General features: G+C 43.9%; 1 protein-coding gene across 1 annotated transcript in view; it reads left to right on the plus strand.

The window, feature by feature from the left end:
- The first annotated feature begins 3,905 nt into the window (after nucleotides 1–3,905).
- Nucleotides 3,906–17,183, plus strand: part of LOC124047762 (phospholipid phosphatase 4-like) — a 118,244-nt gene continuing 104,966 nt past the window's right edge. Inside the window, exon 1 of the mRNA XM_046368073.1 lies at nucleotides 3,906–4,104. Coding sequence (XP_046224029.1) covers nucleotides 4,016–4,104 — 89 coding nt within the window. The 5' untranslated portion in view covers nucleotides 3,906–4,015. The remainder of the gene's footprint in view (nucleotides 4,105–17,183) is intronic.

The raw sequence follows: 17,183 nt of genomic DNA on the forward strand, positions 1-17,183 counted from the left end.
CTTCTTCTTAGACCTCCAATAAGGATCTATTTGCAAATAAGCCTTGAGTGGAAAAGTCTCTCCCTTTTAGCTCGCGTTCTCTTACTCTAGGTGGGGCGATCTTCCAGTAGTTTAAATAGGTTTCAAAATACACCAGTCAACTTTTAGCTCATGCAGAAATGTTTAAGTAGTCAAACCAGGTAGAGTATAGTAAAAAGTAATTTACCTTGCCAAACAATTCTCTGATGTTTAAATCATAATGGTATGATGATCGTGCCTTAGGTAATGATTTCTCCTTCTTTTATACTCCCTTAGAGACTTAGTTTGGGGAGAGCCGCTTGGGAGTGCAATTCACATTGCCTGGGAGTGCAATTCACATTGCCTGGGAGTGCAATTCACTTTGCCTGTGAGTGCAACCCACTTTGCCTGTGAGTGCAACCCACTTTGCCTGTGAGTGCAACCCACTTTGCCTGTGAGTGCAACCCACTTTGCCTGTGAGTGCAACCCACTTTGCCTGTGAGTGCAACCCACTTTGACTGTGAGTGCAACCCACTTTGCCTGTGAGTGCAAATCACTTTGCCTGTGAGTGCAACTCACTTTGCCTGTGAGTGCAACTCACTTTGCCTGTGAGTGCAACCCACTTTGCCTGTGAGTGCAAAAGTCATTATTACTCAATCCAGTTTTAGGTCTCTCAGCACGGATGCCCATAAATCTTCTTCCGTTGACATGTTGGCTTTATGGAGGTGTTCATACCACTCCTCCTCAGCACCTACGTAGGTTGATTCTTGTTTCATCTCCAGTTCTATTGGATATTGTTCTTTTGGCTCCCCCTGCTGGTTGTCTTCTGTCCTTGCAGTCTCTTCCTGTAGTTCCCAGTCCAAGAGTGGTCCCAGAGTCCACTGATGTGGTTCTAATTCTGGACTGACCACTGGGGGTGGAGTCCGATCTCTTTTGGTTTTTGCTACACATCCTTGGAGAGCTCTTTGGTCTTGGCCATGGTGGAGAGTTTGGAATCTGATTAATTGCTTCTGTGGACAGGTGTCTTTTTATACAGGTAACAAACTGAGATTAGGAGCACTCCGTTTAAGAGTGTGCTCCTAATGTCAGCTCGTTACCCGTATAAAAGACACCTGGGAGCCAGAAATCTTTCTGATTGAGAGGGGGGCAAATACTTATTTCCCTCATTAAAATGCAACTCAATTTATAACACTTTTGACATGCGTTTTTCTGGATATTTTTTGTTATTCTGTCTCTCACTGTTCAAATAAAACGGTGGGTAAAAGTACAAAATCAGCAGGGGATCAAATACTTTTTTACCTCACTGTATACACTGAACTATGCTCAACTCTCCAGCTTTCTAGAAGCTTTGTCTTCACACAGCCACAATGTAACGCCTCTCATCGAAGGAGTGGACCAAAGCGCAGCGTAGAAAGTGTTCATGATTTTTATTTTCAAAAAACACTCAAACAAAATAACAAAAGTGAAAATGAAAGCGCACAGTTGTCAAGAAAAAACACTAAACAGAAAACAAGATTCCACAAAACCCAAAAGGATAATGACAATTTATATATGATCCCCAATCAGAGACAACGATGGACTCTGATTGGGAACCACACACGGCCAAAAACATTCCCACCCTGACCCAACCAAACATAGAGAATAAAAAGGATCTCTAAGGTCGGGGCGTGACACACATTGCAATGATAAAACTGGAGGGGACATGACCCCTAGTCCACTCCAGTAAAGTTGTGCCCCTGCGTAAAGTAGTAAACACATGGTCTTTACTAGTTAACATCACCACAAAGTCATACTTATTGCTAAATCCAGCCCATTTCTACAATTTCTCTTCTTAAAATTGGATTTTAAACCTTAACCAAACTGCTAACCTTATGCCTATCCCTAACCCAGGGTTCGCTTGAGGTGCTTAACAGTACTTGAATTTGGCACTCTTGAAATAAAATGAGGAGAACAGAAAATCATAAAATGTTACACAGTATATATATATGAAAAATGTATTGTTTTTGCCAATTCATTTCAAGACAGACTACCAAGTTTTATTTTGTCACGTGTTTCACACTCTGGTTGCAAGGCGAGGTTGCTCATTCCACCCACACTGCTACTGAGCCAGGCAGGTATAGAACTGACTGAATAGTTTCCCCCAAACATCACATCGATAACTAAAATGCAAGGTAAATGTAGATTAGATCCTGCCTGGCAGGATGTTGATGTTTATGAATGGGCTTGTCACACCCTGACCATAGTTTGCTTTGTATGTTTCTATGTTTTGTTTGGTCAGGGTGTGATCTGAGTGGGCATTCTATGTTGCATGTCTAGTTTGTCTATTTCTATGTTTGGCCTGATATGGTTCTCAATCAGAGGCAGGTGTCAGTCATTGTTTCTGATTGGGAACAATATTTAGGTAGCCTGTTTGGTGGTGGGTTTTGTGGGTGATTGTTCCTGTCTCTGTGTTAGTTTGCACAAGAATAGGCTGCTTCGGTTTTCCATGTTTGTTGTCTTGTATCATGTTCATGTTTAGTTGTCTTGTATCATGTTCATGTTTAGTTGTCTTGTATCATGTTCATGTTTAGTTGTCTTGTATCGTGTTCATGTTTAGTTGTCTTATTAAAAAACATGAATACTAACCACGCTGCATTTTGGTCCTCCTCTCCTTCAACTCAAGAAAACCGTTACAGGGCTTTGTAAAAAAAACTAAATAATTACAAATAACAAAAACACAAAGTAACAATGAGGCTATATACAGGGGGTACTGGTACCGAGCCAATGTTTAGGGGTACAGGTTAGTCTAGGTGATTGAGGAAACATGTACATGTAGGTAGGGGTAAAGTGACTATGCATTGATAAAAAGCAGCGAGTATCAGCAGCATAAAAAAATGGCCTATTAACCCTGCTAACCTTAAATTAAATAATTTTTGCCAATTTTGAGAGTGTGGCTGTGGACTCTGACTGTGGGTGTGTTATCCAGTAGAAACCAAAATATGCGCAGAAGCTTCGGGACATTTAGTCAGGGAAAACCTTAAATGGTTGAGAATTTTGCCATGTCCTTATGGTCTGTTTCGCCCTGTAGTCACTGCCAGTTTGGAAGCTTTTGACATGGCCTCTAAAAATGTAAGTCATATTAAACACCAAATATTCATTAATATGCTGTAATGTATAAACACTTTACCTAGCAGCCAACCTGCTTGTACCAATCCCATGAAATTACAGTAAAATACAAGTCCCTCCCCTCAATGAATTTCATTCATTCCATTTATGGTAGCATTAAACAAATGTTAGTGTAATACAGTACATTTTACGGTATTGTATAGTGTCATTACGCAGTACTTGCTTTGATACTGAATTTATATTAAAGTATGAATACTGTAATATGAAATACATAATTTTACTTGCCACTGAGCTGTCTGTAAGTTAGTCAAATTCAAGGCAACCCCTTTACAGTGAGGCCACCTTGGTTATCCGATAAACCAGTTTAAAAAGTCACCTGCTCCTTCTGGTAGAGTGAGGGTATGAGAAACAGAGGGAGAAAAAGGGGGAGAGCGAGAGTTCACGTGTTCGCTCAATTCCCCACATGCACTTTGTGCCACTCAGCATCATGTCCCTATTCACTTTCTTTCTCCTGTATTCCCCTTGTCTCCTCCTCTCACCATCTCCCGCCTTTCAGGAGAGTCTGCCTCCCTCCCTCGATGCTCTTATAGTTTTGTGCCCTATGTTCTCTCCCGTCTCTCACCTAACTGGGTAATTGATGGAACGGAGAAAGGAGACTTTCATGCAATGAAGTAGTATTTTTCATCAGACGAGGTGCAATAAGGAGAATTCTCTTGCGACATCAGACAGTGGAGCCTCAGCAGCGAGGAGGGGAGGGAAGATTCTGTTTCAGGTAATTGAGTCGCGACAGATGGGCACGACGACTGGTTGCCGACGAGCCTGACACCGAAAAAGCCCCAGTCAAAAGAGGGATTATTTTATAGACTGACCACTCCTGCTTGTCAATTCTACCTGCCGGATTTTCTCAAGAATCATGAATATGTCACCCCACGACCTGAGGAAAAATATACGAGAGCTGGCATTAGAGATTGGTGTACGAGTTCTTCTTTTCGGAGTTTTTGTGTAAGTACACCATTCATATGCAAGGAGTGCGATAGTAAAAAAATGTGTATTCACATTTCAACTCTCATTTTGATAAACAAATGTGTATTCCTCCTCAAAACATGAGTCTATTGAGTAGTCTTACCACTGCTCTCCTTCCGGAGCTCTTGAAATGGCTGAGGATACAGTAGCGATCTTTCAGTTCCACTTGTATTATCCATCGATCGTGTTATAGATTTATGACTCAAAGTCAGTTAGGCAGGACCATACATCTAATGCTCTATGACCAGTTCTGAGCTTCGATTTCTATTCAGTGATTATGTCCCCATCCATAATTTTAGATTGAGATAAGCGATGGACCATGATATGCTTCAAACATAGAAACAATGCTATTTATCATCACATAAGTGTGGTTCGTTGTAGAATGTAAAGTCTCATAGCTGTTACTTCATTATTAGTCCTATAATGAATTATGTCGTTGACTGGGTGATTGCAATGCAAAGGCGACTTGTCGCTTGAGCGTATGCCACAGTGCTGAAAGGACAGCTCCTCATATTTTAGCACCATGGAGACGGCCTCTTTCCAAAGCTGGTTCCACTGACTGTTAACATGTTGCTTTAACAAATTGATTAATTAGTTTCATTGAATTTCATCATGTTGCAATGACAAAAGGCAATTAGGCTACATTCAACCCCATTTGAGGCTGGTGTGTGTTTGTGAGAGAGAATTTTCATGCATGGTAGCGCTTTAGAGTAAATATTTTTAAACATGTTTAGCATAAATGGGTACTATGGATATAAAAAAAACAAGAGAATTGAGGACATGCAACATTGTAATGAGTAGTTCATTGTACTTGTCTACAGGACTCTGAATTGCAACAGCCCACATCTACTCTTATTTAATCTTATTTGATAATTTTCTGCTTGAAATTATCCCTGTTGCCTCAGGTTTGGTCTCTAATGACTCACCTAGCAGTGTCCATCTGTCATTCAGGCGGAAATTAAATGACATCTCAGGTTTGGAGATTTTAGCCTAAGCAACTACGTCTGTCTGTCTGGGTCTATTATTAATCTCTCTCCTTGGGGGAGCTAGCCTTCCTCATCTGCATCCCAAAAGGCACCCTATTCCCTATTTAATGGGAATAGGGCTCTAGTCACAAGTAGTGCACTATATAGGGAATAGGGTGCCATTTGATAAATAACCCATGTATGCTGTCATCCTGAAGACTCATGTTCATTTATAAGATCTCCAACTATCAGATTCTACAGTGATTGGGGCTATGTTAGCAACATTCGGTTGAAGAGGTTTGACTAACAGTATATAATGAAATAATGTGGTAATGCGGTTATGCAGGCTTAATTTGACAGCAGAAGTCGATGCGTATTAGCCAAGTTTTCAACGGTCTTGGTAGAGAGCATCCTGGAGGCATACTTCTGTTACTCCTTGTTACTTGACGTGCTGTTTGTGTATTTGTGTCTGTGCATGTGTGTGCCTTGTGTTTTTGTGTCATAGAGACTTAACCATCCAACCCACTTTTTGATTCAATTATTAATTGACTGTTCTTCCCGGTCGACATTATCACATGGCTTCATATATTTAACTTGGGCAACCTCTGTGGTCCAATGTCCAGACTTGTATAATTCGAATGAATCCAATTTTACAAGCTATTCCCTCTTAGTATGAGATGGATAAGCCTAAGACTCTTTTGTTACTACAGATGGGGATCTGTATGTCTATTTTCTGCTGGAAAAAAATAAAGGCTTTCTGTTTTTCTGAGTATATCTTGAGAATTCAGTTAAATCACATTCACACAAACATGCGTATACACATACACACACACACACACACACACACACACACACACACACACACACACACACACACACACACACACACACACACACACACACACACACACACACACACACACACACACACACACACACACACACACACACACACACACACACACACACACACACACACACACACACACACACAGGATATATTATTTAGTGGCCCTCAGCCTGCATCTCTGTAAATGTCCCTCCATCTAGAACCTGTTATTTTAAGAGTAGGGAAAAGTGCCATTTGGGGCGCAGGCCCCATTATTAATCACTTCAGCAACACAAGCCAGCGGGCAGTAAAAGTCCATGATTCAGTTAATGATGTATTTACTGTATGAGGGACAAGGAAAGTGGACATGCACATCGCTCACATTAGACTTTCTTGGTCTCCTGGGTATCAAATCAAATCAAATTTTATTTATATAGCCCTTCGTACATCAGCTAATATCTCAAAGTGCTGTACATAAACCCAGCCTAAAACCCCAAACAGCAAGCAATGCAGGTGTAGAAGCACGGAGGCTAGGAAAAATTCCCAAGAAAGGCCAAAACCTAGGAAGAAACCTAGAGAGGAACCAGGCTATGTGGGGTATAACAGAACATGGCCAAGATGTTCAAATGTTCATAAATGACCAGCATGGTCAAATAATAACAAGGCAGAACAGTTGAAACTGGAGCAGCAGCACAGTCAGGTGGACTGGGGACAGCAAGGAGTCATCATGTCAGGTCGTCCTGGGGCATGGTCCTTGGGCTTAGGTCCTCCGAGAGAGAGAAAGAAAGAGAGAATTAGAGAGAGCATATGTGGGGTGGCCAGTCCTCTTCTGGCTGTGCCGGGTGGAGATTATAACAGAACATGGCCAAGATTTTCAAATGTTCATAAATTACCAGCATGGTCAAATAATAGTAATGCAGAACAGTTGAAACTGGAACAGCAGCATGGCCAGGTGGACTGGGGACAGCAAGGAGTCATCATGTCAGGTAGTCCTGGGGCATGGTCCTAGGGCTCAGGTCCTCCGAGAGAGAGAAAGAAAGAAGGAGAGAATTAGAGAACGCACACTTAGATTCACACAGGACACCGAATAGGACAGGAGAAGTACTCCAGATATAACAAACTGACCCTAGCCCCCCCGACACAAACTACTGCGGCATAAATACTGGAGGCTGAGACAGGAGGGGTCAGGAGAGACTCTGTCCCTATCCGAGGACACCCCCGGACAGGGCCAAATAGGAAGGATATAACCCCACCCACTTTGCCAAAGCACAGCCCCCACACCACTACAACCCAAGGGGGGGGGGGGGGGGGGGCGCCAACCCAGACAGGATGACCACAACAGTGAATCAACCCACTCAGGTGACGCACACCCCTGCAGGGACGGCATGAGAGAGCCCCAGTAAGCCAGTGACTCATGTTTCATTGAAATGTACAGCTGTGTGTCATCCGCATAGCAGTGAAAGTTAACATTATGTTTTCGAATAACATCCCCAAGAGGTAAAATGTATAGTGAAAACAATAGTGGTCCTAAAACAGAACCTTGAGGAACACCGAAATTTACAGTTGATTTGTCAGAGGACAGACCATTCACAGAGACAAACTGATATCTTTCCGACAGATAAGATCTAAACCAGGCCAGAACCTGTCCGTGTAGACCAATTTGGGTTTCCAATCTCTCCAAAAGAATGTGGTGATCGATGGTATCAAAAGCAGCACTAAGGTCTAGGAGCACGAGGACAGATGCAGAGCCTCGGTCCGATGCCATTAAAATGTCATTTACCACCTTCACAAGTGCCGTCTCAGTGCTATGATGGGGTCTAAAACCAGACTGAAGCATTTCGTATACATTGTTTGTCTTCAGGAAGGCAGTGAGTTGCTGCGCAACAGCCTTTTCTAAAAATTGAGAGGAATGGAAGATTCAATATAGGCTGATAGTTTTTTTATATTTTCTGGGTCAAGGTTTGGCTTTTTCAAGAGAGGCTTTATTACTGCCATTTTTAGTGAGTTTGGTACACATCCGGTGGATAGAGAGCCGTTTATTATGTTCAACATAGGAGGGCCAAGCACAGGAAGCAGCTCTTTCAGTAGTTTAGTTGGAATAGGGTCCAGTGTGCAACTTGAAGGTTTAGAGGCCATGCTTATTTTCATCATTGTGTCAAGAGATATAGTACTAAAACACTTGAGCATCTCTCTTGATCCTAGGTCCTGGCAGAGTTGTGCAGACTCAGGACAACTGAGGTTTGGAGGAATACGCAGGTTTAAAGAGGAGTCCGTAATTTGCTTTCTAATAATCACAATCTTTTCCTCAAAGAAGTTCATGAATTTATCACTGCTAAAGTGAAAGTCATCCTCTCTTGGGGAATGCTGCTTTTTAGTTAGCTTTGCGACAGTATCAAAAAGGAATTTCGGATTGTTCTTATTTTCCTCAATTAAGTTAGAAAAGGATGATCGAGCAGCAGTAAGGGCTCTTCGGTACTGCACGGTACCGTCTTTCCAAGCTAGTCGGAAGACTTCCAGTCTGGTGTGGCGCCATTTCCGTTCCAATTTTCTGGAAGCTTGCTTCAGAGCTCGGGTATTTGCTGTGTACCAGGGAGCTAGTTTCTTATGAGAAATGTTTTTAGTTTTTAGTGTCATGTTTTGTCATATATTGTCTTGTCATTATGCTTTCCCTTCTGTTCGTTTCCCCCTGCTGGTCTTATTAGGTTCGTTCCCTTTTTCTATCCCTCTCTCTCCCCCTCCCTCTCTCTCCTCTCTCTATCGTTCCGTTCCTGCTCCCAGCTGTTCCTATTCCCCTAATCAATCATTTAGTCTTCCCACACCTGTTCCTTATCTTTTCCCCTGATTAGAGTCCCTATTTCTTCCCTTGTTTTCCGTTCCTGTCCTGTCGGATCCTTGTCTATTGTTCACCGTGCTGTGTTTGTGTATCGCCCTGTCGTGTCGTGTTTCCCTCAGATGCTGCGTGGTGAGCAGGTGTCTGAGTCTGCTAAGTTCAAGTGCCTTCCCGAGGCAACCTGCAGTTCAAGATCAAGTCTCCAGTCGGTTCTCGTCATTACGAGTGGAAATTGTTTTATTTGATTGTATTTTTACTTTACTGGATTAAAGACTCTGTTTTCGCCAAGTCGCTTTTGGGTCCTCATTCACCTGCATAACAGAAGGATCCGACCAAGAATGGACCCAGCGACTATGGATTCTCTCTACTCTACTCTCGAGCTCCAGGGAGCGATGCTCGGCAGACACGAGCAGGAATTGTCTGCTGCTCGGCATGCCGTTGAAACCCTGGCCGCTCAGGTCTCCGACCTCTCAGGACAGTATCAGAGTCTTCGTCTCGTGTCACCAGCTACTTCCGGTTCTTCCGAGCCTCCGGAACCTAGGGTTAATAACCCACCATGTTATTCTGGGCAGCCCACTGAGTGCCGCTCCTTTCTCACCCAGTGTGATATAGTGTTCTCTCTCTAACCCAACACATACTCAAGAGAGAGAGCTCGGATTGCCTACGTCATATCACTCCTTACTGGTCGGGCTCGGCAGTGGGGCACAGCTATCTGGGAGGCAAGCGCTGAGTGTACTAACAATTATCTGAACTTTAAAGAGGAGATGATAAGAGTTTTTGATCGCTCAGTTTTTGGGAAAGAAGCTTCCTGGTCCCTGTCTTCCCTATGTCAAGGTAATCGATCCATAACGGATTACTCTATAGAGTTTCGCACTCTTGCTGCCTCCAGTAACTGGAACGAGCAGGCGTTGCTCGCTCGTTTTCTGGAGGGACTCCACGCTAAGGTTAAGGATGAGATTCTCTCTCGGGAGGTTCCATCCAGCGTGGATTCTTTGATTGAACTCGCTATTCGCATTGAACGACGGGTAGATCTTCGTCACCGAGCTCATAGAAGAGAGCTCGCGTTAACTGTGTCTCCCCTCTCTCCGACACTACCGTCTTTCCCCACTGACTCAGGTGTTGAGCCCATGCAGCTGGGGGTATTCGCATCTCGACTAAGGAGAGGGAACGGAGAATCACCAACCGCCTCTGTCTCTATTGCGGTTCCGCTGGTCATTTTGTCATTTCATGTCCAGTTAAAGGCCAGAGCTCATCAGTAAGCGGAGGGCGACTGATAAGCGCTACTAGACGGTCCTCTCCGTCAAGTACATGTACTACTTTACCGGTCCATCTACGCTGGACCGGATCGCTCAGCTTCCTGCAGTGCATTAATAGACTCTGGGGCAGAGGGCTGTTTTATGGACGAAGCCTGGGCGCGGGAACATGACATTCCTCTCAGACAGTTAGGGAGCCCACGGTCATGTTTGCCTTGGATGGTAGTCCTCTCCCCAGTATATTATGTGAAACACTACCTTTAACCCTCACTGTATCTGGTAACCATAGTGAGACCATTTCTTTTTGATTTTTTGTTCACCTTTTACACCTGTTGTTTTGGGTCATCCCTGGCTAGTGTGTCATAATCCTTCTTTTGATTGGTCTAGTAATTCTATCCTTTCCTGGAACGTTTCTTGTCATGTGAAGTGTTTAATGTCTGCTATTTCTCCTGTTTGTTCTGTCCCCTCTTCTCAGGAGGAACCTGGTGATTTGACAGGAGTGCCGGAGGAGTATCATGGTCTGCGCACGGTCTTCAGTCGGTCCAGAACCAACTCCCTTCCTCCTCACCGGTCGTATGATTGTTGTCCTGTTCTCTTCAAGAAGCGTTTTGCATCCGCTCCTATCCTTGTTGCACCTGACGTCACTAAACCGTTTATTGTTGAGGTTGACGCGTCGGGGTGGGCGTGGGAGCCATTCTGTCCCAGCGCTCCGATACTGACGATGGGGTCCACCCTTGTGCGTATTTTTCTCATCGCCTGTCACCGGCGGAACGTAACTATGATGTGGCTAACCGCGAACTGCTCGCCATCCGTTTAGCCCTAGGCAAATGGCGACAGTGGTTGGAGGGGGCGACCGTTCCTTTTGTCGTTTGGACTGACCAAAATAATTTTGAGTACATCCGTTATGCCAAACGACTGAATGCGCGTCATGCTCGTTGGGCGTTGTTTTTCGCTCGTTTCGAGTTCGTTATTTCTTATTGCCCGGGTACTAAGAACACCAAGCCTCATGCTTTATCCCGTCTCTTTAGTTCTTCTGTGGCTTCTACCGATCCCGAGGGATCCTTCCTGTTGGGCGTGTTGTCGGGTTGACTGTCTGGGGAATTGAGAGACAGGTTAAGCAAGCACTCACGCACACTGCGTCGCCGCGCGCTTGTCCTAGTAACCTTCTTTTCGTTCCTGTTTCTACTCGTCTGGCTGTTCTTCAGTGGGCTCACTCTGCCAAGTTAGCTGGCCATCCCGGCGTTCGGGGTACGCTTGCTTCTATTCGCCAGCGGTTTTGGTGGCCTACTCAGGAGCGTGACACGCGCCGTTTCGTGGCTGCGTGTTCAGACTGCGCGCAGAAGAAGTCTGGTAATTTTTTTTCTGCTCCTGGTCTTGCTGGGTCTCAGTCTGTTCCCTGCCATCGCATCTCTCCTGTTCTTGTTCCTGCCCTTGCTGTGTCTCAGTCTGTCCCTAGTTGTTACTCTCCTGGCCTGTTTGGTTCTGTTTGCTCTTTAGCTTTCAGTTCTCTACCCGTGTCTCATTTTTTTTAGAGTAGTACCCTAGTTTCCCTTTTTATCGTTTTCCGTTACGGTCCTGAGGAGAGGAGTTGGGTTCTTTCTCGGGACGTGCTGGACCGTTTGTGATCTATGATTTCCTCCGTTGCCGCCAGTGTTCCTCCTCGAGAGCGCCAGGAGGCGCTCGGTGAGTGGGGGGGTACTGTCATGTTTTGTCATATATTGTCTTGTCATTGTGCTTTCCCTTCTGTTCGTTTCCCCCTGCTGGTCTTATTAGGTTCGTTCCTTTTTCTATCCCTCTCTCTCCCCCTCCCTCTCTCTCCTCTCTCTATCGTTCCGTTCCTGCTCCCAGCTGTTCCTATTCCCCTAATCAATCATTTAGTCTTCCCACACCTGTTCCTTATCTTTTCCCCTGATTAGAGTCCCTATTTCTTCCCTTGTTTTCCGTTCCTGTCCTGTCGGATCCTTGTCTATTGTTCACCGTGCTGTGTTTGTGTATCGCCCTGTCGTGTCGTGTTTCCCTCAGATGCTGCGTGGTGAGCAGGTGTCTGAGTCTGCTAAGTTCAAGTGCCTTCCCGAGGCAACCTGCAGTTCAAGATCAAGTCTCCAGTCGGTTCTCGTCATTACGAGTGGAAATTGTTTTATTTGATTGTATTTTTACTTTACTGGATTAAAGACTCTGTTTTCGCCAAGTCGCTTTTGGGTCCTCATTCACCTGCATAACATTTAGGGGTGCAATTGCATCTAGGGTATTGCGCAAGGTTAAATCGAGATCCTCATTTAGGTGGTTAACTGATTTTTGTCCTCTGGCGTCATTGGGTAGGCAGAGGGAGTCTGGAAGGGCATCAAGGAATCTTTGTGTTGTCTGTGAATTTATAGCACGACTTCTGATGGTCCTTGGTTGGGGTCTGAGCAGATTATTTGTTGCAATTGCAAACGTAATAAAATGGTGGTCCGATAGTCCAGGATTATGAGGAAAAACATTAAGATCCACAACATTTATTCCATGGGACAAAACTAGGTCCAGCGTATGACTGTGACAGTGAGTGGGTCCAGAGACATGTTGGACAAAACCCACTGAGTCGATGATGGCTCCGAAAGCCTTTTGGAGTGGGTCTGTGGACTTTTCCATGTGAATATTAAAGTCATCAAAGATTAGAATATTATCTGCTATGACTACAAGGTCCGATAGGAATTCAGGGAACTCAGTGTGAAACGCTGTATATGGCCCAGGAGGCCTGTAAACAGTAGCTATAAAAAGTGATTGAGTCGGCTGCATAGATTTCCTGACTAGAAGCTCAAAAGACGAAAACGTCATTTTTGTTTTTGCAAATTGAAATTTGCTATCGTAAATGTTAGCAACACCTCCGCCTTTGCGGGATGCACGGGGGATATGGTCACTAGTGTAGCCAGGAGGTGAGGCCTCATTTAAAACAGTAAATTCATCAGGCTTAAGCCATGTTTCAGTCAGGCCAATCACATCAAGATTAAGATCAGTGATTAGTTCATTGACTATAATTGCCTTTGAAGTAAGGGATCTAACATTAAGTAGCCCTATTTTGAGATGTGAGGTATCATGATCTCTTTCAGTAATGACAGGAATGGAGGTGGTCTTTATCCTAGTGAGATTGCTAAGGTGAACACCGCCATGTTTAGTTTTGCCCAACCTAGGTCGAGGCACAGACACGGTCTCAATGGTGATAGCTGAGCTGACTACACTGACTGTGCTAGTGGCAGACTCCACTATGCTGGCAGGCTGGCTAACAGCCTGCTGCCTGGCCTGCACCCTATTTCATTGTGGAGCTAGAGGAGTTAGAGCCCTGTCTATGTTGGTAGATAAGATGAGAGCACCCCTCCAGCTAGGATGGAGTCCGTCACTCCTCAGCAGGTCAGGCTTGGTCCTGTTTGTGGGGGAGTCCCAGAAAGAGGGCCAGAAAACAGTTTTCAACCAGCGATTGAGTTGTGAGACTCTGCTGTAGAGCTCATCACTCCCCCTAACTGGGAGGGGGCCAGAGACAATTACTCGATGCCGACACATCTTTCTAGCTGATATGCACGCAGAAGCTATGTTGCGCTTGGTGATCACTGACTGTTTCATCCTAACATCGTTGGTGCCGACGTGGATAACAATATCTCTATACTCTCTACACTTGCCAGTTTTAGCTTTAGCCAGCACCATCTTCAGATTAGCCTTAACGTCGGTAGCCCTGCCCCCTGGTAAACAGTGTATGATCGATGGATGATTCGTTTTAAGTCTAATACTGCGGGTAATGGAGTCGCGAATGACTAGAGTTTTCAATTTGTCAGAGCTAATGGTGGGAAGCTTCGGCGTCTCAGACCCTGTAACGGGAGGAGAAGAGACCAGAGAAGACTTGGCCTCTGACTCCGACCCGCTGCTTAATGGGGAAAACCGGTTGAAAGTTTCTGTCGGCTGAATGAGCGACACCGGTTGAGCTTTCCTACAGCATTTCCTTCCAGAAACCGTAAGAAAGTTGTCCGGCTGCGGGGACTGTGCCAGGGGATTTATACTACTATCTGTACTTACTGGTGGCACAGACGCTGTTTCATCCTTTCCTACACTGAAATTACCCTTGCCTAACGATTGCGTCTGAAGCTGGGCTAGTAGCACAGCTATCCTCGCCGTAAGGCGAGTACAGCGACTACAATTAGAAGGCATCATGTTAATGTTACTACTTAGCTTCGGCTGTTGGAGGTCCTGACGAATCGTGTCCAGACAAAGTGTCCGGAGTGAAAAAGTTGAGGAAAAAAATAAATAAATATATGAACGTGAAAACCGTAAAGTTGTCAGGTATCAAAATAGGTTGGCAACAAAACGCACAGCAACTCGAAAACAAGCCTGCAAGGATAGTTTTTCTAACGCTATCGTAGCATTTTTGCAAATTTTGCAGCTCAAATTAGAACATTTATATTTGAACATGTACCAAGGGATTCAAATTAAATAAATGGATAGAATAAAACATGTACAGTACAATGAATCTTTGATCAGTGATCACAAATTGATTAAGAGGAAATGCATGCATGCTGTGTTCCTCTTGTTTTTTGAAAGTGATAGATTGCACCAATGCATCTATTGTCACGCAAAGCATTTGTAAGATGGACGATGACATAACATGGATAATTTTCCTGTTTTCTCTGGAACTGACTTGTTTGTCTGTCTTTCTGGCTCAAGCCTCCAGTGTCCCTGACATGAGCCATGTGGAGTGAGTGTGAGGTCTGACTGCCAGTGAAATTTGTAGATGGACTCTGTCTTGGCTACTGCCAAACAGTGATGGCCAGCAGTAATCATATCGGTACATACCTTAAGAATACCTGTGTTTCTGGGAAACCTTGTCTGTCCTGCTCTCCTTCTGGTTCAAGCATCCAGAGTTATTCCTGACCAGAGCCTTGTGAAGAGTGAGGTCTTTTACTTTATTTTATTTAACCAGGAAGTCCCATTAAGGTCAGAATACCTCTTTCCCTAGGGAGACCTTGGTCTGGGAGTGTGTCAGACTTGTGGAGAGTGTATGAGGTCTAACTAGCAGTCGAGCTTGGCCCTGTGACACGATTAGTTCCATATACACTCTTAGAAAAAACGGTTATTTGAGGAGTGATAAGGTTCTACCAAGAACCGTTTTCATCTGAAGAACCCTTTTTGGAAGACAAGGGTTCTTGTTTAGGCAAAGAGTTCAACATTTTTCATCCTTTTTGGATTTTAGGTAGAAACCTTCTGAATCTGAATAAGCTTTATCGTATATTTTGCCTGAGCATGAATGTTTACGTGACAGGAAGATTCAAGTTAATGACAAGTTTATTAGGATACTGCTATAGCATCAAGCTCTTAAAATAACTCCAGCACAGAGAAGAGAAACAAGGAACAGAGAAACATAAGCATCACATTTAATAAAAATATTGCTTATGCAGAGGGTGTGTAGTTGGTTCGATAAAGATGGAAGTAAGGTTTTATTATAGGCTAAGAGCAGTGAATATGTTAATATAGTTACAAAAAAAAACTAACGTTTGAGTCCAAGAACTCATACAGTAAATGTAATCATTTGTCTACGTCCAAATAAATAGCAATATATCAAATGATATTGGCAAAACATCTGTAAAGAGGCCTAGACAACTCACACAATTAAGAATTCCTTTGAACTTATATTCTCCAAGCAGTCCTATGGTTAAGAACGAGATGGCCGGCACAGGCAAATTAGTAAACTTAAATGCGAACTTTAAACAGGCACATCAATAATTGTTTTAGACAGGATTCAACATGGTAACCTAACAACAATTTCTACAGTGACTCGGGGCTCTAAATAATAGGCATCCCGTCATCCCGGGTAAGATAAAAAAAAATATGTAATGGGCTGTTCAAAACAGACTGGGCCAATTCTGAGATGATATATACAAACACTGTCATTAAAAAGCCACGCCCACAGGGCAGATACAAACGATCAAAATGTTTATTATTTATTCACACTATAAACGCAGCAATTACACACTGCAGATGGCCATACACGCGGATGTCAAAAAAATGCAACAGGCGGGGAAACACCTTCCCCAAAGTACACCGGCGCCTCATGCGAGTGGTTTAATGTGACCGGGATACAGATATTTGTGAGAAATGTAAAAAGAGGTAAGACCTAACAACTAGTCCAGATACTGTACTTCCTCCGCTCAGATTGCAAGGTGTGTGATGTGCAATTGGCCTCTTTGGCCTCACTCCCCCCTGTCTGAGAAATCTACTGCAGCCCTCATCCTCCACATACAACTCCCGTTCTGCCAGTCACATTTTGTTAAAGGTCCCCAAAGCAAACACATCCCTGGGTCGCTCATCTTTTCAGTTTGCTGTAGCTAGCGACTGGAACAAGCTGCAACAAACACTCAAAAAATCATGGACACTCTTACTGACAGTTGTGGCTGCTTTGCGTGATGTATTGTTGTCTCTACCTTCTTGCCCTTTGTGCCGTTGTCTGTGCCCAACAATGTTTGTACCCTGTTTTGTGCTGCTACCATGTTGCCATACATTTCTGCCATGCTATGTTGTCATCTTAGGTCGCTCTTTATGTAGTGTTGTCTCTCTTGTTGTGATGTGTGTTATTCGTATATTTCTATTTAATCCCAGACCCCATCCCCGCATGAGGCCTTTTGCAGTTTGGTTAGCCAAAATCAATGTAAATGAGAATTTGTTAACTGACTTGCCTAGTTAAAAAAATTTGGCACTGCCCTTTCTCTCTGTTTTTTTGACCATTTGATCTTAACAACCCTGCCTTGCCTATGTCGACAGATTCAAGATGATAATGTTGGTCAACATTGCCCTCCGAGCAAGTTGGTAGGGGCAAGGTGTTCATTTGGGATTCAACAACATTCTCCTGGCAGACTTGAAATGACAACCTGTTTGAGAGAGGGAGACAAACAATAACTTATTGAAGATGGGTATATGAGAAGCTCCATCTCTGCTGTTGCTTGATCAGTAGGCCTACCTTTAACCACTTTCTTGTTCTGCTTTCTCTTCCACTAGTATACTGGGCCATATTCGCCTCCCTTTTGCTCTGTCTTGGCTCAGCCTGAGACAATTTTGAATGTGTTTCTCTACATCAGCCTCTGTCATTTCTAACAGAGCTGCATTTCTAAGAACTGACACTAGATGGGAAAATATTAAGCAAAAAACTGTCAGTACATTTCTATTTA

Source organism: Oncorhynchus gorbuscha, linkage group LG11 (genome assembly GCF_021184085.1).
Source record: "Oncorhynchus gorbuscha isolate QuinsamMale2020 ecotype Even-year linkage group LG11, OgorEven_v1.0, whole genome shotgun sequence".
NCBI classification, from domain to species: domain Eukaryota; kingdom Metazoa; phylum Chordata; class Actinopteri; order Salmoniformes; family Salmonidae; genus Oncorhynchus; species Oncorhynchus gorbuscha.